Source organism: Podarcis filfolensis (assembly GCF_964270895.1).
Source record: "Podarcis filfolensis genome assembly, chromosome: 1".
In the NCBI taxonomy this organism is placed as follows: Eukaryota; Metazoa; Chordata; class Lepidosauria; order Squamata; family Lacertidae; genus Podarcis; species Podarcis filfolensis.
In genome coordinates, this window is record NC_139604.1 from 72,859,731 (window position 1) to 72,886,345 (window position 26,615).

At 39.8% G+C, this 26,615-nt stretch overlaps 1 protein-coding gene across 9 annotated transcripts in view; it reads left to right on the plus strand.

Annotated features, from left to right (window-relative positions):
- Positions 1-26,615, plus strand: part of DCDC1 (doublecortin domain containing 1) — a 246,272-nt gene that overhangs the window by 101,068 nt on the left and 118,589 nt on the right. For all 9 annotated transcript variants that reach the window (XR_014544058.1, XM_083597408.1, XM_083597406.1 and 6 more), the window contains exons 10-16: positions 228-398; positions 6,314-6,415; positions 8,228-8,394; positions 14,257-14,382; positions 15,949-16,054; positions 22,929-23,066; positions 24,813-24,931. Coding sequence is in view for 8 of the 9 variants with exons in the window: in XM_083597408.1 (XP_083453534.1) it covers positions 228-398; positions 6,314-6,415; positions 8,228-8,394; positions 14,257-14,382; positions 15,949-16,054; positions 22,929-23,066; positions 24,813-24,931 (929 nt within the window). In the remaining variant the exon portion in view is untranslated. The remainder of the gene's footprint in view (positions 1-227; positions 399-6,313; positions 6,416-8,227; positions 8,395-14,256; positions 14,383-15,948; positions 16,055-22,928; positions 23,067-24,812; positions 24,932-26,615) is intronic.

Genomic DNA, 26,615 nt, shown 5'->3' on the forward strand with positions numbered 1-26,615 from the left:
TTGATTTAATTACTTTTGCCTGCTCATTCTTGTGTGTCTATTTGGGTATATTTCTTTCTACGATAGGTGGCTATATTGGAGGGGGGGGGGAGTACAGATATTCTCTATTTTTTGCCAGACTTTGCAAAGAAATGTCATCTCTTCCTTCAGGTTTATAATGAACATTCTAATAGGTGTGACATCAACAATTGCCTCTTGCTAACAGCTCTCATAATTTAACCCTTCAGGTGAACAAGTTGATTGATGAACTGCAGGCAGCTATCAAGAGCTACAAAGGTCATCTCTCTAAGCTTGCCCCTCAGTTACAGGCGGAACAGGAGCAATGTGCTTCTTATGTCTACCAACATATTAAAGAACTTCCTGCAAACACAGTTTCGTCTCAGGGACTGCAGCTAAAGGTATGTGTAGTTTAACAGCTATTCCAGTTTGCCATCTGTGTTTTTTTAATGTGTGCATTCAATTATATTCAATGTAAATTCTCAGTTTTATACTTTGCTTAATCTGAGATGATGTTTCCATATCCTCCTTAAGATTTTCATTTTTAATAGTCGTAAGTCTAAGAAGGACAACACTTTAAAAACCTTTAATCCAATATAGAAAAAAGAGTTAGAGGGATACATTACATCTTGCACATAGGAACATATTCCCAAGCACAAAAATACATGAAAATAACTTCAGTTATGAATAACACACATGTCTAAATTGTACCATTTGGCGGCAGGGGCCATATCATAGCAGGCAACAACTTACATTCCTGAATAAGGAATAATTCATTCCTGAATAAGGCCTTCATGCAGGGCTCCAAAAGAGTTTTCTTCTTATGACTCTGCAGGGGTGTGTGTGTGAAAAGGCCTTTCTCTTCAGTCTCCAAACCTCTCCACACACTTGACATTCACAAGTGGATAGCTTCTGAGCACATGCTTAGGTAGAATTTTTGTAATATTGTCAGATGATAATATTGTTTTAAACTATATACCAACTATATGGGGTATGGCAAAGGGTCAACATAAATTAAGTTTCTGCGCTTGCTCTTTGGGTGAAAGACTGTTATTAATTCATTGGAAAGATAATACTGTGGCTCCCTTCAATAAGTGGATAGAATATATAACAACTCCAGCAACAAATGAATGGATTGCTTGGTGTGGAAGGAAAATGGACTGACGTGTAGAAAAATGGCTGCATGCTTCTCTTTGGGAGCTGCCATAGTTGGGCTTACTGTGTCATGTGGACCAGGTTAGTGTTACAGAGAGGATTAAATGGGAGAGAACCATTTCCACCCCCTTGAGCTTCTTATAGTGTCTACTATATGATTTTATGATGGAATTTTACTCTGATTTTATTTCTAAAAATAATTTTGTATTGTTTTTGTTATAAACTGATTTGTGCATTTCATTGTGCAAATATAAACATTTTACAACAAATTAAAGAAACCTCTACTTGCATATTGGCTTTACTTATCATGTTAAGGCATCTTAGTTGGCTCACAGTTGAAAAGTAAATATGTACTGCTATACTACTTTCTTCCTTGGATTACTTGGAACAGGAAAAACAAATATAACACATATATTACAACAATATTGTCAATATGTCCATCTCAGTGTGAGAGTAATCAAATATCCCCTGTTGGTGCTTGTTGTTTCTTGATTCTATTTCCAATTTCTTTCATTTTTGTAGGGTTTCCACTGTTCTGTAGTTTTACTTTTGCTTTTACTCTTTAGCTGATACTCAGAGAGTCTTCCTAGGTGGTCTGGTTAGCTGTTTCAACCAACATGGTGCAGAATATTGGAAAATCCTGTGTGTATTCTACTGCTTAGATGTTAAAGCTCTAGAAGATGCTATTACATTTATCAGGATTGTTTCCTGATTTCTGACTGATATAAACTGCTTCATTATTTCCCTTTACAGTGGTTTTAACTGAATTTATCCATGCATTTTTAGTGTAAAGTTAAGGTAAAGTTTAGATATTAACCTTAACTGTTGCAGTTACTTCACAGCTATTAGTGATTCATTGTGGTTGAATGTATTTTATATCTTACTTCAAATTTGTATACCAGGGTTTTTTTTTGCAAAGTTCTCTTGGGCATTACTACACATTGGCTCAATTCAGAAGTCATGGTTTGATCCTCCAAACCATGGTTTAGAGCAAGACTTGGGTTGATTTCATTGTGCTATATTCAAAGAGATGTGTGTGTGTGTGTGTGTGTGTGTGTGTGTGTTCAGCAAGGAGTTCCTCGAGCCACATGCAGTTGTTCTGACAACAAATGAGAAGGACTTATTCCTGTATAGAAGTTAAAGCAGCAACCACCAAAGTTTTATAGGCATTGCTTGTTTAATATTCCAGTGCCTTTTATTTTTAAGGTAGCCCAGGACATACAAAAGAAAGAGCAAAAGCATCAGTTCAGCTTGAGTACTATCATTCCCCTCTATTTTTGCGTTATTATGTCTCTCTTCGCTTCTCTGCACTTGGGTGGGAAATTGTTTTGGCTGTAATATAGGAAATAGGTACTGCTCAGTGGCTCTTAGTGTAACACCTACTGTGAGGTTTAACAGAACTTTTAACAGTTTGTTTAGTAGTGGTGGAGGAACTAATGTGGCCCTTGTGTGTTGTCACTAGTTTTTCTCAGGTTGGCAGCTGGCATTGGAAACATGCTGGTCTAGAGAGATGTTGTTTTCCACTGTGCCCGAGCATTTTCAGACATTGTAGAAACACTGAAAGAAGTAATAGCCACAGTGTTCTTCCTGTAATCTCACTTCTTACAAAAGTCTGTGATAATGGACTTAAGATGTCTAACGAAAGTGTGGTCCCAAATAGTAGATGTTTCCATACTCTTGGATAGGAGTTGATATTATATAAGTTGGCTGATCTCATGTCTTCCTGTTGTTCTTGTTTGCCCCAGAGATAGAGTTCTTTCTCACCAGGAATAAAAATAGCCATACATTCTATATTTCCATTTTATTTTTTGTGCCTTCCTGCAGCTCTGCACTGAAAATCTGGCAATTGCAGAAAACAGGCATCTCATGCTAATTATTTATATAGTATGCAAATTCTAAAGTATAAACTTTTTATTAGGTAATATTTTCAAATCAAATATCTTTATTGTGGTCCATAGACCTACAAAACAGTTTTGAAACACGATACAGTTAAAACAACCAAACAACAGGCAAAAGAGACAGAGGGAGTCATTTCGTTATGTCTAGAGCATGATGGTCTTTGTTTCTTGCGACCTCTGAAAGAAACTTTGCCACAGTCAGTGTAATATCATTTGACCTATCCTCCAGAAGGTATTTAATATGGGAAGCTTTAGATTTTCCCTGCAAATTTGCTAGTAAGGGTTTGATCAGTTGATCCCTTGCTTGCTCCTACTGCCCACAATGCAGTAGGATATGGTTCATGCAATTGACGTCCTGAGAACATAAACAAAGCCTGTTCTGGTAGGGGATGCCTCTGTCTACCATTTAGAACTTCCGATGGAAATTCATTTAATCTAGCTTTGGTAAATAAACGCCGATAGATGGCTACGGACAAATTCCTAAGATATGAGGCTAACTGAAAGTCATGCCTGTATTGGATTCCAGCTGCAATCGGGCCACAGATTACATTGGATCTGGATCTGGATACAATGGCGGTTTCATAGCCCAGTTGATACAAAAGGGATGGTGACAGTCCAATCAAAGTGGCTTTTCTGGCCATACTTTTCACCCATGGGCTGATAAACTCCTCATTGGTTAGATGTACAAGTAATCTCTTCCCCAGGCCATATACATATACAGGCCATATATATCCCCAGGCTGCAGGGTCAGCTCTCGGATTGTATTGAGATGACCAGGGGAGTGAGACAGGGCTGCATTCTGGCTCCCACTTTGTTTAGATAAGATTATAGTAAAGCTATTTTATATGCCCTATAAGTTTTTAAAGCTGTATATGTAGCAGATGCAGGTTTCTTTGACTAAAAGCACTTAATCTCTAAGGATGCTTCTCCTTGCTGCTTCTTCAGTCAATTATCTGCACAGAAAATGTAGGGAATCACAGCTATGCACAGTTTGCAAGAAGGGAGAAATGATGAGATCACCAAAAATGCTGCAGCACATGACACCTATTTTCTGTTGATGCTCTTTCTTTAACTTGTAGTCATGCAGTGCCAACTGACACAAAGCAAACTTTCCTATATGCCTACCCCTAGAACCCATTTCTAACCCATGTCTCACCAAATCATCAGCAGTGTGCTGTTCCAGTTGACTTGATTCAGCCAGTAGGAATCATTTAGCTTTAGTGCTTTTTAGTGTATAACAGGGTCTTGCAAATACATTTATAAGTCTACAGTATTTTTTTACTAGCCCATTTTTTATACTAGCTCCCCTGCACACACATAGCTACATTAGCCATTGTCCTTTGAATGCAATGATTTGTATATAGATTCCCTGCCTGGCTACATAGCATCAATTCTTGCCACAGGTGACCAGTCAAGTGGCTATTTACCAGCATGATATAATATATACTGGCACTTTTCAGTCAAAAGTAACCCATTATCTAGAAATGGGTAATTTCTATGAGTGTAGTGTTTAGCTGATTGGTTAAAGGCCTTTTGAATGTTTAAAAGGTGCTCCCAAACTAACCATGGAGCAGATATGTGTGTGTATGCAATACACAAGTGTATAGGGACGCTGGTGGCGCTGCAGTCTAAACCACTGAGCCTCTTGGGCTTGCTGATTGGAAGGTTGACAGTTCGAATCCCCACAACGGGGTGAGCTCCCATTGTTCTGTCCCAGTTCCTGCCAACCTAGCAGTTTGAAAGCACGCCAGTACAAGTAGAGAAATAGGTACCGCTGTGGCATGAAGGTAAATGGTGTTTCTGTGCGCTCTGGCTTCTATCAAGGTGTTCCGTTGCGCCAGAAGCCATTTGGTCATACTGGCCACATGACCCGTGGACAAACGCCGGCTCCCTCGGCCTGTTTGTCTGTGGACAAACACTGGCTCCCTCGGCCTGAAAGCGAGATGAACACTGCAACCCCATAGTCGCCTTAGACTGGACTTAACCATCCAGGGGTCCTTTACCTTTTTGCCTATAAGTGTATACAAAAATGCAGGCAGCAGGTGCCATCTTGGAAAAAGGTATTGCCTCTTTCCCCTGAGAGTGAGGAGGCTAGCAAGATTGGGAAAGCCCACCTCTGGTACTGTGAAGGCTCCTGAATCCTTAGACCCTCAGGTCTCATGCAGAGTATTCTGGCCACATCTCCTGAAACCCAGTCAGCTGCATCTGTGAGTTCCCTGGCATTAAGGGAGATAATGCAAAGAGATGAAGAACACAGTCTTTTTGGGCCTCTCTTTCTCCTTTCATGAGGAACACCTGGCCACTCTTTTCACAGTAGCCCTCAACACACACTCCATGAGATGCAAGAAAGCCTTGAAAGGCAGGCATCATTCTCCCCACTGTCTCTCAGGGAGCCGTTCTTGCGTTGCTAGACATGCCAGTCTTGCTCTCATTCCGGCACTACAGCAAAAAATACAGATCGCAATGGTTTGTCAATATTCTCATAACTAAGTATTTTTTTTCCTTTTTAGTTATTTAATAGATTTACATTTATTCAGTATATTGCAGTTAACTGACCAACATCTAATTCATTGGGTAACCATACTAGTCATCAAAAGTCTGTGAGTTCCCTTTGTGATCCAAGGGCCCTGTTGGGTGAGTAGGAGACAAAGGGATTGACCCATAGGGCACAATGCACCAGGAAGTTCTCTTGCAGAAGCTCCTTTAAAATGAATGCAACAGAACTGGAACATTTCAGTGAGGCATAAAAATGTGTTCAGGCGCAATGGGTGCACCCTTGCATTTTTCACCTATCGTACATGCACTGGAAGAGTGGCCACAAGTCTCTCCATGCTTCTTTCATGCTTTTCACTGCTCAGCAATGTCTTATATGTAGAACATGACTAACATTCGAAATAATCCTAAATTATTTCCAGGGTAAGCATTTACATAGATCACATTTCCTTAAGCTTCCTTTAGACAAGTAGTCTTTCCATGTATTTGTAGGTGAAAATTCAAGTGAACATTATGAAAACACACACATACACATTTTTGGTAGAATGAGGGAATTTTCCTTGGTTTTAGCTAGTATTAACATCCAATATGACGTAAAAAAAACCAAAAAACCCTTTATGTGCACCAGACTAATGTACTTTGTAGTGAGAGCTGATGGTTTGGTACCTCTTCATAAGTGAATGCTGAATTTTCTGATTAGTGTAAGCCATTTTGATTGTCATGATATATAACTTGCATAACATTTACTTAATTACTGTTTATTTTTGAAGGTGTATGAAAATGGCACGGATACCGGGGAGATTCTTGTTTACATCAGTAGAAAAGAAATGGAAATCAATCCTGGGGACCAACCCAGTGCTGCTATGGAGAGGGTAAGCTAGGAAATACTTCCCTAAGTGCATACATTTATTCGAATGACTTGAAGCTTTCATTCTGGGGATTTACTTTGCAGTTCCCACATATAGCATATTTTCTATTTATGATTCTTGCAGTTTCTCTGTGCTCACATGTAGAGGCTAACTTAATAACCATTAAAATATTGAGATGTGACTGTTCACTTGTTTCGCTTCTGTCAGAGTATGTTGTATTTGAAGAGCTTTGAATGAATCAAATACATTACCAACCCCACGTAAGTAGTGAAATATTCCTGCATTGCATGGAGTCGGACTAGATGATCCTTGTGGTTCCTTCCCATTGGACAGCTGGAAATACATTTTGGTTACATGTGAACACCACCAGATTTCACCCAATATCTCTGTAATCTTTAGGATAACCATGTAAAGTTGACTAGTATTATTATCTCTATATTGCATGAAAGAGAGATGAAAGAGAGCTAAGAATGCAAGATTAGTAGCTTGTTGGAGAAAATTTAGTGGGCTTTGTGGCTGAGTTTAGATTTGAATGAGGGACGCCTCAAATCATGATATAGGGAGCCAATATAGGGAGCCATTCTTTAGCCAAATGCCTCCACTGATATCCCCCCTTTATTGATCATAGGAGTAAATCAGGAGATTTATAACTATATTGACAGAGTAACATGATGGTATGCCATAGATGATATGGTAATCTCTGAAAGAGATAAATCCCAGATATGGAAGAACATGATCAGTGATTTGTTGTGTAGATTGTGATGTTTCCTTAACTGCTGTGAGTATTTATTATTATTGGAATTCTTGCACTAATGCAAGAGATAATTTTACTGTGTCATGTTTATGGTTCCAACAGCTGTTAATAATACTGGGGGTGTACCACTGGTTTTATAAATACTGTCACAATATGGTCATGTATCTGAGGCCTCTGTGATATGCTCAGTTGCAGAAGCTGGCAAAGGAGAATAGAGTATGAACCAATCTACTGGAAAGAGCTTTCTGCACTCAGAGAAGAGTGACAACTAGGAGGGGCATGTGGAATGAAGTGACTATATTTAGAGCCATCATTACGATGCCATGAAATGGAAAATTGATCACAGAATGTGCAGTGTACTAGTGTTTGCTACATAATAGATTTCTAAAAGTTCCTTAAAAGGAGAATTTTTATATTTTAAGGTATAAAATTCAAATGAATTCAGGGTGGATTTTTGAACTGTCTCGCAAAACATACTTTGTTTAAATATTCCACTGAATTAAGCTGCTTGGCGCTATTTTCTCTGGGAGAGCATGGTTTGGGGCTTGAGTGGTGGGGTTTTTTTTTACCATGCCTCAGTGTATATTTTTACAGCGCTGAAATTGTTAAATGAGTCTTGCGTTATCCCTGTTCAGCTATTGATCATCAATGGTTTGGCAGGAGGATGGTGGGGAGCACAGTAATTGTCAGACCTTAACAAGCTCAGTAAAAACAGCAGCAAAATGTAGCTCCAAATGTGGACTGGGAAAACATAACCTTTATCAAGAAAGCTTGTTACAGTATGTAGAAGCTAACTGCTTGTTCTGTACAACTGTCACATCTGCTTTCAGCTTGTGTGCCAAGGGGTCAGAGCTCAACCATAATCCTGTTGCACCCCCTGCTGGTTAAAAGCCTGTGCTCATTTTGTTACTTTACACTGAGATAAACATTGCAGTCATTTCACACTTCTTTTAACATTCTATATGAATTTAATTATCGTTTGTTTGGACATCACTGGTTATGGAGTACAAACAATTTATTACAGATGTTCCCATTTTATTTTTTATATCTTCCATCGCCAGGTACAGCACATGATTCACCAAAGGCTTCAACATTCAGCAGATTTCAAACCATCAGGCCTCAGTCGGTTTCCGACCCGGCTTTTTGACGAGACTGGACAAGAAATTAAAAACCCACTTTTACTGCAGAACGAGCAAAAAATTTGGGTTTCTTATGGTGAAGATTACAGGTAGGAGCAAAGTGTTTAGCTCTGTGACTGTCAGCAATCTTTGTGTTGTCAAACTGCTGTAAAGGGAAGTTTGATAACCTCCAAGTAAAATCCCTCTTATTTTTATTGTAAACTCCAACAAAATTTCAGAGGTCTTGTTTGAGACAGTATTGTTTGTGGAATATGACATCTCTGTCTCTGACTTTCTGTCTTAATGCCTTGTCATAGTTCTTGATGTCTGCCTGTCAGCACAGCAAGAGGGATTTTTTCATGTCTGAATAGTCACCTTAATGATAGCAGATGGAAACACCACAGGGGGTCCAAGCCCATCACACTGTCATTGTCACAGACTGCCCTGACCTGTTTCCACTCCACTATTTTTTTGTCCCTTTTTAAAGGAGAAATGGATGGTAATTGAAAAGGATCTTAAGCAAGATTTATGAAGCTGTAGACAACATGATTCCCTACTATTGCTCTATGTTTTCACAAATAAAGTCTTAACCTTTTGAGCACCAGTGATGGTAGAATGAAAAATAAATTGGTAAAACTTGTAAAATCTGACCAACTATAGTTAAAAATGGGAGGCACCAAGTCCATGCAATAGTTAATTTATTTGTAGCATTTCAGGAAATGGGCTTTTAAAAAATCCACACAATTATCGTTACTTCCAGAAGCAAAAATTAGTGTATTTCAGAGTTTTTCTTGTAATAGACATGAAGTGAATTAATTTTTCACTAGCACATATATCCTAAAAAGTTAGTTCTTTATGTGTGTGGCAGAAGTGTTATAGTAAGATATATCTGTATTTATTTATTCAACTGCAAGCCATGGATGCTTATATACTTGATGTGCTATACCTGCAATGTACGATTTCTTTTATTTATTCATGTTATGGATATACACCCACACCCATGAACCGAAAAATATTTCCACTGGCTTTGTTTACATTTTTGAATAAAAAATACCAGACACTTTATGTAAATTTATAAAGAGATAAGAAATTTGTAGAACCCAATATAATTGCCCTTTCCTTTGTTTTAATTGGTACAATCATAGCACAACCCGATTCTTGTTTGTGCCATGGTAAGTTCCGCAATGTTTAATGGGGCTTACTCCTATGTAGGTGTGCATGGAATTGTAGCCTCAATAATACTCAAGATCTGGGAAATTATTTTTATGACTAGCATGAAAAGTGAAAAGGCTGTAAGTATATATACAATGTGTTAAAAATACGATACTAAGCACTGCAGATGAATATTATACAGCTATTTTCTTCCACCTCACACTGTTTTTAAAACAAAGATTAAAATTTATAAAACAAAAATTAATACCTGAGCCTTAACTTTACTGCCAAATTCAATTCCCTGTAGAATACTGCAACAAGAGCATGTAGCTTATATATGCTATATGATATACAGAAGTTGGTAAGGGTTCCTTTCTATAATGACATCCTTTATGTCAATAAATAATATTCTGATTAGACCCTACCTGCATACCTTAAGATTTGCTCACAAATGATAGCCATTCTCACATAAAGTATCTTCAATGATTACTTACAAAGTAATTATGGTAAGCAAGAAACTGGCATGTCTTCTCAAATTTAAATTGTCTTATAAAGATATTGTCAAGGATCAATGTGGCTGTGAAAGGGGAAATAAAACTTCAAAATTTTAACAATTTATTCTATTTAAAATGTTCCTTTTCTCTTGTTTTTCTTATCTGAATTCTTATATACAGTTCAGTTGTAGTGATTTATTATAGTACTGTTAATCATGTTATTTGGATTAAGAAATATTAATACTGAGCACTGTCAAAAAATTGTGAACCGAAACAGCAGCTCTAATTCTTTGGAAATGAATCCTCCATAAGGACAAAATATTTGTGTTAAGGGGGGGAGTATGTCATTTTCATCATACTTTTTAGATAGTTCCCCCCCCCTTATTTTTATATGTTCAAATTATTTCTTGGCATTATGTTTTGTAAGCATGCAAATGATTCATTGTTTCAATAGTTGATTGATTGTAAAAGGTTGTTTACTTATCTATTGTTTGACATTTTATGAGCAGCAGTGAGTTTAACTTGATGTAAGCACAGGCACAGTAGAACAATTTGAGAGCAGAAGTCTTAAGTGCACTCCAAAAACTGAGCAGAATGGAATGATCTTCATATATTTATATAGTTCAGAATAAGAACATTTGTCTTCATGCTGATCATGTTAAAAATATTTATTTATTTCACAATGAATTATTTTTCAATTATAAAAGGAGTAACATGGCTTGTACTTGGGTAATTTAATTCTCTTTGTACCAAACTGGAATCTGGCTCACTATTAAGTTTATAAAGTATCTTATGTATAGTTTACATCCTTGTAATTGTGTTGACACAGATTTAGAACAGCAGTTCTTCTCTGAAGGAGTGTCTGTTTCCCCTTGTGAGAATAGAGAGTCTTTTCAGAAATGTTGTTTGCCGGCAAGTCATCTCCTGAATAGTAATACCTGAGGCTGAAATTATAATATATAGTGGACTCTTTTTGCCAAAATTAACTTGAAGTCATGTCCACAAGGCTGCTTCACAAATTGGACCTAGAACTACAAGATGCATTGCTGCTTTATTGAAAATTGGCATTGCAGTATGAAAGAACCATTTAGACAAAATAAGGTTGAAATGTACAGTATAACTGTACACAGGGTGCTGTTAAATGCAGCAAATGTACAAACTCACGTGAAGTGTAGAAAAATAGGTATTATAGATTTTTATTTTCATGCTAGCTTTAAAGCTATGGATATGCAATCTTAAGAAAAAATAGCATGAATTTTATTATTTGATCATAATCAATAATTCTGATTATTACATCACCCTGTTAAAAAGCACTTTCCTTCACTCTTTCTTTGATCTTGGCATAAAGGCTGCTTCACATGTGTCATTTCATCTCTGTGGAGATTATCTAGTTTTTTTGGGGGGGGGAATGTCACATATGTTCTAGCACCAATTTCTCGACACAGGAGCTTGCTGTTGAAACTTTGTATTTCTATCTTCATTTTACATAGTTTCAAACAGGCCTGTCCTCTTCTTTTCAACGAGAATGCTTTTGTCCTATGTTAATACCGCGGGAAGTATTTCAAAACACTCCTGTAAAGGACATAGGTTCATTGAAACGGGGTCTCAGTTTTCTGCCTTCTGTCGCCATCAGGAATTTTGGGGGTGGGGTTTGTTTTAGATTCTTGAGTCTATTTCATTCCTTTATTTCATTCCTTTATTTCATTTGGCCATGGTCAAATATTGTAAAATATTATATAAAATCCAACATATGTTTTAAAAAGCCACGTAGCTCTGTGCACACACGTGTGTATGTTGCTTACATGTGTGTGTTGCTTATATGTGCGTGCACACACACACACACACACACACACACACACACACACACACACCACATTGAGGAGCAGGCACAACTTCTACCCTCTTTTCAGCAAATAAGCTTTTCCTACTGGCCATGTTCTGTAATCACTGACATCTCCAAATAGTATTCTATAGGAAGTGTGATACAAACACACAGGCCGCATAGTTAACATTTATCATAGCCACAAACATTCACAGCAGACAGCATTTTAGCCAAGTGAGGATTCCCAGGTAAGATCCTCCCTCTATTGTGTGGGCAGGTAATCCCTCCCCTACCTGGCCTGGTCTCCTTGGCAACGCTTCCCCCAGGTGGGATTGGACAACTGACTGAGGTAGGCGGAGACCTCCAGGTATCCCACCTGAGGGAAGGCAAAGCCAAGCCTATGCTGTTGGAGCCGCTCCAGATGTAGGGGCTGTGCGCGTCCACGCAAAGGGCGCCCCCCGTTTTAAGCGGGGAGCGGTCATTCTATCGGAAGTGTGATACAAACACACAGACAGCATAGTTAACATTTATCATAGCCACAAACATTCACAGCAGACAGCATTTTAGTAGCCTGAGCAATTATTTGCTATTTGCTAGAATTACTGGACGTTAAGTCTGAAGACGTTCCATCCAATCCACTATTGCTATTAATACGTATGCATTCAGATGTAGCTGGTGGTGTAGCCTATGAACACTTTGTGACGTGAGACAAACTCTACTGCTACATGCAGCACATCCCTTTAATAATTATGAAACTGGTGCCATTTTGCTAGCTGCATTTGCTAAATCTGTACACTTGTCTGCTGGTCTCTCAGATGTCATACAGTTGTGCTAGTAATGATACAGGCCGAACCTCTCCCACAATCTTAGGCTACCACCCAAAAGTACAAGTTAACCTGGCAGATCTGTTAAAACCTAGTACTGTCTCAGTCGTATAAAAGTATAGAATAGGGTGTCTGGAGTTTTAGCAAAAAAAGTGGGTGCACAGGTGAGAGGTACTGAACCCACCCTGTACTTTCCTGTCCTTGGTGGAGTAAGTGTAAGAGGATAGCAGAAGCTTCCACCTTCTCCTTGGGGTACCACAAAGTTCTTCATCCAAAAATGTCTCTGTTGTGAAAGTTCTTGCAGTTTTCCTGACTCTCGTTGTTCAATGCTCCAAGCCTCTTTCTCTGTTTACTCTGTCTACGGTTGCATGACAGGCAAGCTGACATCATGATTACAGGGAATTCTGGCCTCATCATGATGCTGTTGTCCTTTCTGGAGGGCTGCTGCCTTGACTCTGCCTAGTCAGCCAATTCATACCTTGCTAATTCATACCTTCCACAGAAGGTAGCTCACCTCTTGGTTTCTCTAAGGAAAAGTCCTGTTTATTTGTCATAGTCATCAAAAGCTTTCAGCAGTTTAAGTGGAGAATTGATGAATCCATGAGCATATTCACAAAATCTCCAGACTTATTTTGCCAGATATTACATCACTTACTATTGTGCATGACAGGATGTTTGACTAGGGATTTGACAACTGCTCAGAGATAATCTTAGTTGATTGTTCTTATAGTCTACCTTTATTCCTTCCTTCAAAGTTTGTCACCTCCAATAATCTAAATGCTCAGTTAGGGATTTGGGTTGTGCCAGTCTCGGTGGCCCTACTCCAGCCAGCTTCTCCCAGTAATAGAAAATCCCTTTCCCTTTCTTCCAAGAAGACTATCAGTCAACTACTTTTACAGACCCCTCACCAAACAATTTCTTACAATTGTTTCACATTTTTGACTACTCACCAGTTGATGCTTGTCTTGTGAGGTTTTTAATACAATTTAGAGCATGTTTGCCCTATTGGAAAACTGCAAGTCAGAACCACATTGGATCTTCTCTGACATAACGAAACCTCGTAATTTGCACCACACACTATGCTCAGCCTGTCAGTCCTCAGAAATGATGAAGGTGTAGAACTGAGGAGCGAAAGAGAATCTGCAGTGCTATAGGAGGAATGCTGTCTCCCTTATTACCTGGTTTCTGCTGAAAGGAGACCCCCCCCCCCGTTTCTCCATTTTATCTTCATAGTTTAAGAGAATCACCAGTGTGAGCATGTGCCCTATTCTTCATTAAATGCAACTGTATTTTCTCTTTCATAGATGATCACCTTGGTTTTAGTTCTTTTTTCTTTGTTCCCCAACAATTATTTCTGCTTGGAGATGACTCACTATTCCAGGAATAATTCAATTTCCTTGCTGTTTATAAACTATAGGTTAATAAAGATGACAAGCTAGCTTGTAGTGAGAATTAATTCCCAACATGAAAGCACTGGAACTTCAATAGGGCAGTAGCTACAAGATTACTAATTTTTCTTAGCGTCAAACAGATGGAGGTATAGATTTGAATTTCTTGTTGCTAAATTCATTTTTACTAACTTTTTGTGCTTGCTGCTTCATATACATATAATGACTGGTTCTGCAGCTTATTTTCCCTCCCCCACCAAAGGTCATATTTGACAATATTTCCATTTTTCAGGTCTCCTGTAAATCCTGTCCTGAGTTTGACCTTTGACAGAGTGACTGCAGCTGAAAAGAATGGCACCACAGTTATTTATAAAACACTTCTGGATCCCACAGTTGATTTACTGCCTGGATGTGACAAGTACATTTATATGAGTTTTCTGAAGCACTAAAATTGTTGGGGAGGGGGAAGGGAGGGGGGATTCCCATGTTGGTGTGTATTGCAACTGTTGCTATAACTATTATAAGCAAACACAGTTTGCTTTAGCATCAAAACACATTAGTTGCTATTTACTTTGGAGTACACTCAGCAAACCTCCAACTTCCATTAAATATATGGATGATTTAGATGTGAAGATATGGCACTTTCTCCTTAATAATTTGTGGCTAATTTGAATATGGAATTGTCCCTTTTTTAGTGCAGGAGTAGCTAAATTGTGGCCTTCCAAACCTCCAACTCCCACCAGCCTCAGTCAGCATAGCCAGTTGTCAGAGATAATGGAAGATGATGATCTGGACGGACACATCTGATTGGCTACCCCATCATAGTGCAAAGGCAGCAGTGCTATTGCCCACTTAGCTGGGAGTAAGGACTATGGAACTCAGTAAATATGCATAGAATTGAGCTGTAAACAATGTTGATTTAAAATTAGCTGAGCCATTTGTTTTTAATGTACTAAAATGTGAATGGCCAAAAGATCACTTTCTTATATCAAATAATAGTCACAAAAACTTGGATCAAGAGAACTATTTCACACACACTTTATTCCTTCATTCCTTTTTAAAAGTTCAGAAACTAAATACTGTTAAGAATTTAAATACACCGAAATGAAAAAGCCTGAGGAAAATAAAAAGGACTTTACCTGGTGATGAAAAGTCAAGGTTGTTCCCAGGGAAGCATCTGGGGAGGGTATTCCTCAAATGGGGTGCCACCATTAAAAAGCCACTCTTCCTATTGGTCACTGCCTCACCTCATTTGGCTGATAGCAATGCACATTATGCAGTTAACATTAGGACCTTACAATTATTAGTCACTATGATGAAAGGGCTATGAGCAGTGCAAATGCCCAAAATTGCAGAGTGCCTTGGGAGGGGATATAATGTATGTCTATACAATCTATAGAAAGATGTGCATTGCGTGTGCATACAATTGCTGTCAGGGCAAAGCCATCCAGTGTCAGGGGCTGTAGGCAGGTTCTGAGCCAACCACAGTAGTGTAACTTACCCTCCCTGTGACTGGCAGCTCTTCCCTTATATGGAATAAAATACTGCCATGCATTAGAGAGACAATAATAACTGGGATTGTCCCTATATGAGCAGACCTACCTTCGTACCAAACTCAACGTGATTGCATATGTCTTTGCAGTTTATTGTTGGCTTTTAAGAATACAAATAATTGTCACCAGTTGAGATCTTTTAATCCTGGACTACTAAAATTTCAGCTCCTCTTCCTTTTGGAAGGCTGCGAGGAATTATAGAAATTTGCAGTATAGTATAACTGCTCTAAGTAAACTTGCAGAGAGCTGATTTAGAATCCTCATTATACTTTGGAAGAAACATTAAAGCAATTCCCAGGTCCTGCTTGTGGACTTTGCATGGGCATCTGGTTGGCCATGAGAGAAGAGGACCCTGGGCTAGATGGGCCATTGGTCTCATCCTGCAGGGCTCTTCTTCTCAAATGACAATAATTTTTTATTGCTCATTTCAGTTGGGAAGCTTGTGCTGGATTTCCAGATAACATTCAATTCACAAACCATGAGGAATGTCAAACCTCGGAAATTGTGGAGTCAGGCAACCATTTTATACAATATAAGGTGAGCAGTGAGGGTTTTCTTTTTAAAGCACCATTTTTTATTATGATCTGCAAATGTTTCAGCCCTCTAGGAATATTCTCTCTCTCTATATATATATATATGTATATGTATATGTATATGAAAAAAGGGTATTGCCACATCTTATGTGTGTTTTAAATTGCACATTATCAACTATATGCAGTTGAAGGCAGGCTCACTGAAAATGTACAAGTTAAATCTGAGGAAGTTGGAGGGCTTAAAAGATCTTTTTGTAGCATCTGAGTGCCTGTGGGATCTCATGTGAGCATCTTTAGCCTCCCAGAGCCTGTATTGAGAGCAGGACTTGCCCAACAAGCAAGACAGAGAGCTTAAAAGCTCTTATCGTACCTGATCTACTTGGGTTACTCAGAGCAAAAAGAGCTTTTAAGCTCTCTGTCTTGGGCACAGCTTCTGCAGGTACAGGGGATTCTCTCTCCACACCCACGCTCACTAGTTGTGTGGATGGCTCCAAGGGTTTGGGTATACAGGCGACTCCCCACTCGTGTGCATTAGAGTCGCGCACAACCTTGCGCAAACGTGTCATTTTTGGTGCTGCAAAGGGGGCAGGGTGGGCGGTGAAACGGGGTGCAACAGAGGCAGAATGGGGTGAAAGGGACTTGGACGACCCAGAACTGAACCCCCACATAAGATGCATTTGTACTGTAATGCTGATTGATCCAGAATGTGAATTGGGTTGTGGATTCAAAAGAGATTAGAATGTGCATCCTAAGGAAGGCAGTTCAATTTTGAGAGAATATATTCTGAATATATTTTTATAGGTATCCAATATGTTAAAGCCTGCTTATTCCATCTGGCAAGCTAGCACAATGTTGAATTACACCCAAAGTTTTGTGTTCTCTCCAAGCCACCTAATCCTTATCTTTAGCATGTTTTTCTTCTCTGTGTTTTTATGCTTTCTTTCTACTTTTGTCGTTTTTGTTTTTATTTTGAATTGTTTTATTTATTGATAACTTTGTTAGAGGGTGGTCTATGCATAAATGAATTAATGAAGCAGGACTAAAGTGGCCTGGAACAAGTGGGGAGCAGTAAGGAGGGAAATATGTAATCCACTAAAGCAGATGTTTTCAACCTTTTTGAATCCACGACTATCTTGATCAACTACATTCCTTCTATGGCAGTGTTCCCCAACCTTGGGCCTCCAGCTGTTTTTGGACTACAATTCCCATCATCCTTGACCACTGGTCTTGCTAGCGAGGGATGATGGGAGTTGTAGTCCAAAAACAGCTGGAGGCCCAAGGTTGGGGAACACTGTTCTTTGGCACCCTTGTGGAGCCCAGTTATGTCACCCCTTGCCTGCAGAGCTGGCAGCCTCTCACCCTTTCTAAAACACTCTCCTTTGTGGAGTGTTCCCTCAGCGTCCTCTCCTCTCCCCTCTCCTTGGGAGTCCTCTGGGCAGCTGCTGCCACTGCCCCTGGTCTCTGAGCTGCCCCCATGTTCCAGAGAGAGGTGCCTCCTCACACTGCCCCACAGGGGCCTGAGACTTGTCTGTCCATTCCCAACAGCAAGGGCTGGCAGGCTGATGGGCTGGGCTTCCTCACCCACTTGCTTGCATACTCCAAGGCTGCCTCAGCTCCTAGCAACCAGCACCCCCTAGCCAGTCACAGAGGCACCACTTGCCTGTGGAACTTGTAGCCAAGGCTGCTGCAACGAACAGCTGTCCAAGCCTTTGGGAGGCAGATATACAAGAGGGCATCAGTGGAGAGAGGGAAAGAAAGAGGGACAGAGGCCAGTGTTGCCTGCGGTACCCCTGACCATCATTCAAGGCACCCCAGGGTGCCACGGCACAGTGGTTGAAAAACAACGCATTAAAGGACAAAAAGCTGAAGCAGAAAGCAAGAGTGATTGAGCTAGATCTTTCAGGACCCTGGACAGGTCATAGGGAAGAGACAACTTGTTCCAGCAGGTGCTGTTTGCTAACTGCTTCCATGTATAATTCCAGAACTGGGCTCTGTCTCCCTTGTCCTGTCACCTTGGTGAACTAGTTGTGAGATTCTCCCTTAATTATGCACAATCCTCAGGGCATCAAAGGTAGTGCTGTTTGTTAGTAGAAGGCAAATTTGTTTAAAATGTGATTTTAGGGATCAAGGTGATGCGCCTCCCTCTTTTGTTCTAATCTCTACTTTCAGAAACCAAACACAAAAGTGTATAGTTGTAGACCATTCCTCTTGGAATTATAGCCAATGTGACCCCACTCTTTTATCCTATTTGGATATATGAGCTCATTGTTTACTGCAGATAAACATGGTGTATCTAGCTTCTGATTTGCTTTTGACATAATTGTGGCTCAGCAGCACCGTAAAATGAGTACACCTTTGCTGTTTTGGATAGGCACACTCCAGATAAAGTAGCATTTTAATACAAAAGTCTGTATACAATTATAGTGTATAAGATTATATGTATAAGTAGGATGGGATAACTAAGGTTAATTTGTGTTGAGAGAGAAAAATAAAAGACGAGGCGAAACCAAAGAAACAAATATTTTAAGTAGCATAAACATTAACACCAGTTTTGAATATAGTCAGGCTTTGATGTCTTAATATGTGTTTAGAAGGCACAGCAACAGCTATGTTTCAAGAGAGTAAACCCTTTGCTGTGAATAGTAATTTGATACCTTCAAGAGCAATTTTTGAAAGCAAAATTCAAGGCACAGGGGCAGATACCAATAGTATTTTATTTTTTAAAAAAATGTCCTAATGTTAAAGCTCACTGAGGTGTACAAGATGCTAAGAGGATTACACACTAAAAAGGCAAAAGTCTCATGTTCTGGATACTCACACATTAAGATTGCTGTCAGGTATAGATAGTAATGCTCAACCCCTGACTGTTATATTTAATCTTTTATTGACAGGCAAAACCTTTCCAGTAGAGTAAAATTTGTGACATATAATCCACATTCGTAAATCTGGGGATAGAGATAACCCAGACAATTACAGCCTGTTGCTCTTTTATCACTGTTGAGAAAGCTAGGCCATGTATCTATGACCTAGGATATATTGCTGGCATTTTGTGTTGATAACGGCAGCATTAGAGCGGTGTCCTTGTGGTTGTTCAATATGTTTCAGCTATGAGGACACAGGTACTTTCTTAATAAAAGTAGAGGGTAGTTTTAATTATATCACAATTTTTTAAAATTGCTCTATTGAAGGAGGAAAAAATGTTTAATAGTATGAATGCATATTTGCATCTTCAAATTCCATTAATGTTGTTGTAACTTCTGTAGAGCACACAGTCTGTCTACAGTCCATCTATCAGTGAGAACTTGCATTTACCATTGACTAGAGCAACCTTTGTCAACCTGGTGCTCTGCAGATGTTTAGAACTACAATTCATATCAGCACCAGTCAACATGGGTGTGTGATGTTGGCTCTAATAGGATTTGTAGTCTGAAACATCTGAACAGTCCTTGGGTAGTGAAAGCTGGCCTAGAGGTCTAGCACAATCATTTGTTTTGGGCATAAGGTGTGATCTTATGAAACATTGCACTGAGGCAGCATCATATAGGATCAGTCTATAGTGCAGACTGTACTCCATTTTGGTAGGGTTAGAATGCAGAACAACTGCTGCAAGACAAACTACTTTTTGCAATGTAATAGCTAAAGCTGATTCAGAGGATCAGAAAGTTTTATTCCAAAAATAAGTCCATATGCAGTGAAATATGCTAAATGTGAATCTCCCGGGTTTTGTTTTTGGTTTTTTGCATAAAATATGCTGCAATTTTTATAATTTATATTTTATTTCTATGTATACTTGTGGATAAATGAGTAAAAGAAAGAGAAAGCTTGGCAGATAAGCAATTCATGAGGTGTGGAGGATAGGATTGGAGGCTTTGATCTTTTAAAAGCTCTCCACCTTGCTTTCTGGGTTCTATGTAGGTCACATGTAGGTTCTGGACACCTTTGCAAGATCTCACAAGATCTTGCATGGCCCTAAACATGGCCGTGCAGATGTTTTGGGACTACAGTTCCCATAATCCCTGACCACTGGTCCTGTTAGCTAGGGATGATGGGAGTTGTAGTCCCAAAACAGCTGGAGGGCCAAGTTTGGCCATGCCTGGCCCTAGAAGATCTCGTGCTGACTCCAGAAGGTAAGATTTCTCATGCCAGGGTTGTTCCAGGGAGTCATTCTGACTTTACACAAGTTTGCCTTTACATGGTACCCCTGGGACGCAACCCCCCCCAATTTCTACTGTATTTCAAATGAAATGTTATGACCAGGTCTCCATATGAATCATTTGCCCACTCTGAGGAGGGAGGTGTTGGGGAGAAATTTATTTATCAAAAATTATGAGAATGCTGCAATCCTAATTCCCTCTTTACTGTTTTCTGGGGGAGAGGTGGAATGGTCACACCTTACTCTGTCAACTTTAGGCCTTTTCTCATGAAGTGATGCCTTTTCCTCTCTGCAAGTATGGAGCTCCCCATTCCTGTTGAACATGGTGTTTGTTGAAGATTCATTCCCCGTGATTGCAGTCATGGGATTGTTGTCTTTCACATGACACTGTATGTTTTGACTCCACAGAGTGGGAAGTGACGGAGACAGGAAGTTTGTGTTACTGTGTTCTGTGAAGTGGGACTATTGTCCTTTTCTCTCTCTCTTTGCTGTCTGATGCTAGAGAGAGAGGGAGCCGTGTTGCAGTGCTCCGTGAGTGTTTATATGTAAATAAACTTAGATTAGCCAAATGCTGAGCTACTGAGTTCTGTTACGCAGACTGAGCAAACTCTGCAGATCCCTAAGTTTGCCGATGTCTGTTGGCATTGGTCGCTGTGATGTTCGGGCAGAAGAAAGCTTTGGAAGCTCCCGAATGATCGACCAGGAAGGAGAGAACATGCCAGCCAGGCATGTGTCTCTGCCAGGGTCCTACTTGGGTGTAGGATGAGCTCCTGACATTCTGGGGGCTGAAATGAACAAGGAATCCCTGGATACCAAGCCATCACTTGCCCATTGACAGCTCTAGGCTGGTGCAGTAATTCTCTCTCTCTCTCTCTCTCTCTCTCTCTCTCTCTCTCTCTCTCTCTCACACACACACACACACACACACCACTTTCTGCCAGTACGAGTGGCAGGACTGTGGCCGCTGCTGCGCCATTGGAGTTTGGATTGCAGTGTTAGTCTTGATTTCTACCACAGTTATTCCTTTCTGGTTCTGTATGGTGCCATCCCCCCCCCCTTAACGCAATTTCTTCCTGGGTAATATGGGCCAGGGAGGGATCACATAATGTGGCAATACTGTGTACTGTACTCATTCACATTTCTGCACATGCTAATTTGGCAAACCAAATTAATGAAGCATTGTTCTCACTCAGAATAGATGAATACTTTCACCTCTTTTTTATATAATCAACAACAAGAAAGTGATTGTTCATTGTGATGAAATTGTTTGCAAAAGTTGTTATCCCCTTTCCCACTCAGCCCTAGTTAATTACTTTAAAAATGTGGTAATAATGTGGTGCAGGAAGTATTATTACTATGGTTGTGGGTGATGGGAAACACTTTTTTCTTTCCTTTTATTGCTACTGGCAGCCATTGTCCAAACCTATTATTTTTATTATGCTGTTGGTGAAGGCTTCAAAAATATATAGATATTGCCAGATACTGTGTTATTTAAAAGTTTAGTATATTCATCAAAAGGTTTGTCTTTGTTCTATGGGGCAAAACGTATTATGACATACAGCTTGCCTTGCTTTTCCAGTTCAGTAACATGGGATATGTATAAAAAAGGAAAGTTATAAAGAAAAAAATATATATAATAAAGTTCCTGTTGTGATTCCTTGTACCTGTTACACCATTGCTCCACACACTGTGGAAACTATAAAATCACCTGAAGCTGGGTTAGAAAGATGTGGTGTTGTTTCTTTATCTGGTGGGGTGTATGTTTTTTTGGTAATATCCCGCATTATATCTCTTGAAGAACAGCATGGTATTAGTGCTGGGTGCCAACCTCAAATGAATACAAAGGGGCCAATGTTTCCTCCCCACTGCACCACAAAATCAAATGTGATAAGATTAAAGCCAGTGGCATTGCTAGGAGGACACAGGGACTTACAGCAGGTGTTATACACATCCTAATGATATCTGTCGCTAATTCCAACTATGACAATCTTCCACACAGTTGTGTTGCCTCTGATCACAACTTAGAATGGAGAGGGCAAGTACATGTGTGGCTTTAAGTCCCTCAGCCTTTAGTGTGGGATTAGCAGAACATTAGGCCCCATTGTACAAAAACGATGGGGTATCTCTTCTCGGTACTGCAGCAGCTGGCTAACAGGTAAGAGCAAATTGAGTATCTTTCTGGCCAACTCTGCTTTTGCTCTTTGTCTTTGATAGCATTTTGAATATGCCATTCCAATATGATCAGTAGCTCAGAAAAGCATTAATATTTAAGTATTATTTAAAAGGTTTGGCGTGTTTAAATGATCCGTATACAGTGTCTGTTATTACAATTATAACCCTGCAAGGTGGCTCATTGCTCTTATCCTAACATCCCTTCCAATAACATTTTCACCTGTTCAGAGTTAGTACCCATATTTAGACCACAATGCTATAATACTTACCTGGGAGTAAGTCCCACTACTTCTAAATAGGGATGGAAAGGATTGCACTTTGAGTGAAGTTTTGGGCATATGTATTTTTTTGTCCCTAATGAAGAAAATGTAGGAGGCAAGACTGCTTCAATGGCAGTATAACAGCATACTATTTCTTCATGATTGTTGCAAGAATTGATTTGGGTTACGGTAATAGGAAATGTTACACAGAATTTTCTCTATTGGTAATTTGCAGTGTTACCATGCTAACATATCAATGAAAGTTCTATGGTTCATTCTATTACTGGGTGTAGGCTGATTCCCAGATGGTTCTTCTCATGTCAGTTAACATGGAAAAGATGAAGAAAGATGCTCCCAGAAGAAATGGCTGCCGAGAGCTGACATTCGACATAGCACACTGGCCTCTGTCTAATATGTGGCTGATCACAAAGGTACCATAGTGAAAAGGCAGAGCATCCATTGTATTAATGGATTCAAATGTTTGATATGCAAAAAGATTTGTTCTGATTGTTAGTTTACTTTTGGGGATTTTGAGTTAAATATTTAAAATAAGTAAAACTTGCGCAACTAACAAAGATCACCATGCATATATTACACCATGTCTCCCATGACCTTTCTCGGTTTGTTGTGAAAACAAATGGAGTTGACTTTGATGGGGCATAGATGATCAAAGGGACGCGGGTGGCGCTGTGGGTTAAACCACAGAGCCTAGGACTTGCCGATCAGAAGGTCGGCGGTTCTAATCCCCGTGATGGGGTGAGCTCCCGTTGCTCGGTCCCTGCTCCTGCCCACCTAACAGTTCGAAAGCACGTCAAAGTGCAAGTAGATAAACCTTCCAGCGGGAAGGTAAACAGCGTTTCCGTGTGCTGCTCTGGTTCGCCAGAAACGGCTTTGTCATGCTGGCCACATGACCCGGAAGCTGTACACCGGCTCCCTCGGCCAATAAAGCGAGATGAGCACCGCAACCCCAGAGTCGGTCACGACTGGACCGAAAGGTCAGGGGTCCCTTTACCTTTACCTTTAGATGATCAAAGCCAAGAGCAAATTAATCTGTTAATTGTGGTTATATCCTCTGTGCTGAACTATAATATGTTGGCTGAATTGACTGCAGTCAGCTGCCACCATGAGCTGAATTGTAGCATAACAACACTGTTCCCTTTTGAGATATCAAAAAACTCATTGCTTGCATATTTGGAAAGGGAGTGAGCATCACTGTAACAATATTAAAAGCAATTATTGGACAAAGTTGGGAGCTGCAAGGCAGAAGAGCCAGCACTCCATATGAAACCTTGCTGCTTGCACCAGCTAGGACAGAAGGAAGACAGCCTACCCCCCCTCTCTGGGAGCTGGACCAGCCTAGGATCCCTCCCCCAAATGTCCCATTTCGGGGGGGGGGTCACTGTCAGTGGTAGTGTTGCCTGTCAGTGGTGTGGCTAGAGTCCTCTGCAAGCAGGAACCATAGATAAGTTGCATATAAAATGGCATACAATTGCCCTGCATTTGATAGCTAATATTAAAATCTGTAATGCAACCCAGACTTAGCTGTTTTTACTCAGAAGTAAGTCCTCTTGTTTTCAATGGGACTTACTGCCAAGCAAGTGTTAGGATTTCAGCCTTTAAAATGTAACAAGCAATGAAAGATTGCACCTGCAACAGCTGTTTTACTTGCTTCAGAATTGCTGTATATATATCTATTTCTGTATATAAATCTATATAAACAATAGGCTTTAAGGATGTTTAACCAACATTCTTTTAGACTTGAGGTAAAACTTTAAATTGACTCAATGGCTCTAGATTTGTTGCAATCTTTGCAGTTCACTGAACTTTTTTCCTGTGCATACATATTTCAAGTAAACTCTGTAGTTATAAGTATAGCAAGTGACACGTTATGGACCCTAAATCGTTGCACTGTGAAATATGCAGAGGAAAAGGACAAATGAAGATATCAAGGGTCTGTTCCATTTTGCACTGAACTGTAAAATGCCACCCTTGTTGTACAGAAGATCACTGGTTCTGAGCAGGGCTCATTGACTGCTAAGTTGTGGATAGTGTTTCAGTTTCTCCAACTGTTAATATCCTGAGCTATCCAGGCATAATGACCTCTCTATTTGTAACACATTGTTGAATTTTCTGGTTCTTTTAACTTATTCAAAACCTTTTTTCCCATTCATTGAAAGGCTGGAATGATTCTAAGTCGAGCTATGGTACAAAGCAGCCTAGCTGTTGGTCATCCAATCAGAGCTGTGATGCAGGATGGCATACCTCTTGAAGGCTATAAGCTGTGTCTGCAGAAAAGGTATTGATACAAGGGTGGGTTGGTTTTTACATACAATCATTTAGATGAAGTGAAAACATGTAGTCATTTAGATAAACTGAATGTTACCAGAATACTGTATGTGCTTACAGATTTTGTCATTCAACGAGTGAAACTGTATTATCTCAAAATTATCATCATCCTTTAATTCCTTTTGGATTATTAAATTCATGTAAAGGTATAGCCTTTACTTTAATGTCATATTTTAAATCGCCTTTGAAGGTTCTTTCAACAATAGACATGAGGGGAAAAATAGACAGATAACAAGGACACATATATTTTACTTAATGCTGTTTGTGTTTCTTTTGTTTCTTGGTCCTTTAAAAGAGATTAAAAAATGCACGTGTTATGTAATAGCCTACAATGGATCTTAAAGATGCAGTCTGGGTGTGTAGATAGATTTCTTGGTGGACGTTTTACAGCTCAATCGCAGAGCTAGGCTAAATTGCTCCTGCAGGGTAAAAGTAAGATAAAAGTAAAAATAAGAAAAAATGCCATCTTCTGGGGGCACCTGGTAGAAGACTTCCAAAAATGACCTCATGTTAAGGACAGTTTTATGTCAGAGATGTTTCCTCCAGATATGCAGACACAGATACAGTGTACAAGATGCCAAAACATTATTCTTGTGCTGAGAAACGGACCAGACTTTGGAGCCAGTGATGTTCTTTTAGTGCTAACAAGATGTGCTCCCAACATCCATTCCCAAAGTAACCTGTCAGTTTCCCCCCCTAGTAACTGCAGTTTTCAAGCCATTTTCAGTGGCAGTCACATATATAATGTCTTGCAATATGCATAACTTTGACCAGGCTATCTGTCCAGGAGGTGACACAGCTGGCACAACAGCCCATACCACATGGACCCGAAGCTCCGCCACAAAAGAGACTACACTGGATTTTTTGGGCAATCTACCCCACCACATGCAGTCCCCCCCCCATGTCCTATCCACACTTTTCAGGAGAGCTCCATGACTCTAGAAGGTCTTTTGTGCAACAGGAACTTCCTCCCATTTATACTTTTTATGATCCATGCCATTGTTTGTTGAACCACTGAAACTTAAATCCATACCCATTTAACCTTAGGATGCTTTCAAACTATGCCCCACCCTCTCAGCCCAGGGTGATTTTGTTCAGTCACCTCTCAGTGTCACCCATGTGGAACTTGGTTATGTGAAGCATGTGACATTCACCAAGTCAGAAGCTCCTTTTCTTGATGCTATATTCTCTCACCTTGTGATGTACATCATGTGGAGGATTTGCACCACTATTGGGCTACTGCAATATCATGTGATCAAAATGTCTTGAAATCATCTCACAATTGCCCAGTTTGAGAGAAATCTTCCTTACAAATCTTTATAAGGAACGTTTTTTTTTCCAGTGGAGAAAGCATGGTTAGATTGACCTACTTTTGTTTTCTAGTGCTGAGCTTTTATCTGGATGGAGAACAGACACGAGACTCAAGTTTATTGAGTCAATGAAAATTCAGATTGTTAGAATTTACTCAGATCAGAGTTCAGTTCATATTTTTGGTGTTGTAGTTACAACGAAGAATAAGTTCAGTTCCCTCACTGCGAGAAGCCAAGTTACAGGGAACCAGGCAGAGGGCCTTCTCGGTAGTGGCGCCCTCCCTCTGGAACACCCTCCCACCAGATGTCAAAGAGAACAACAAC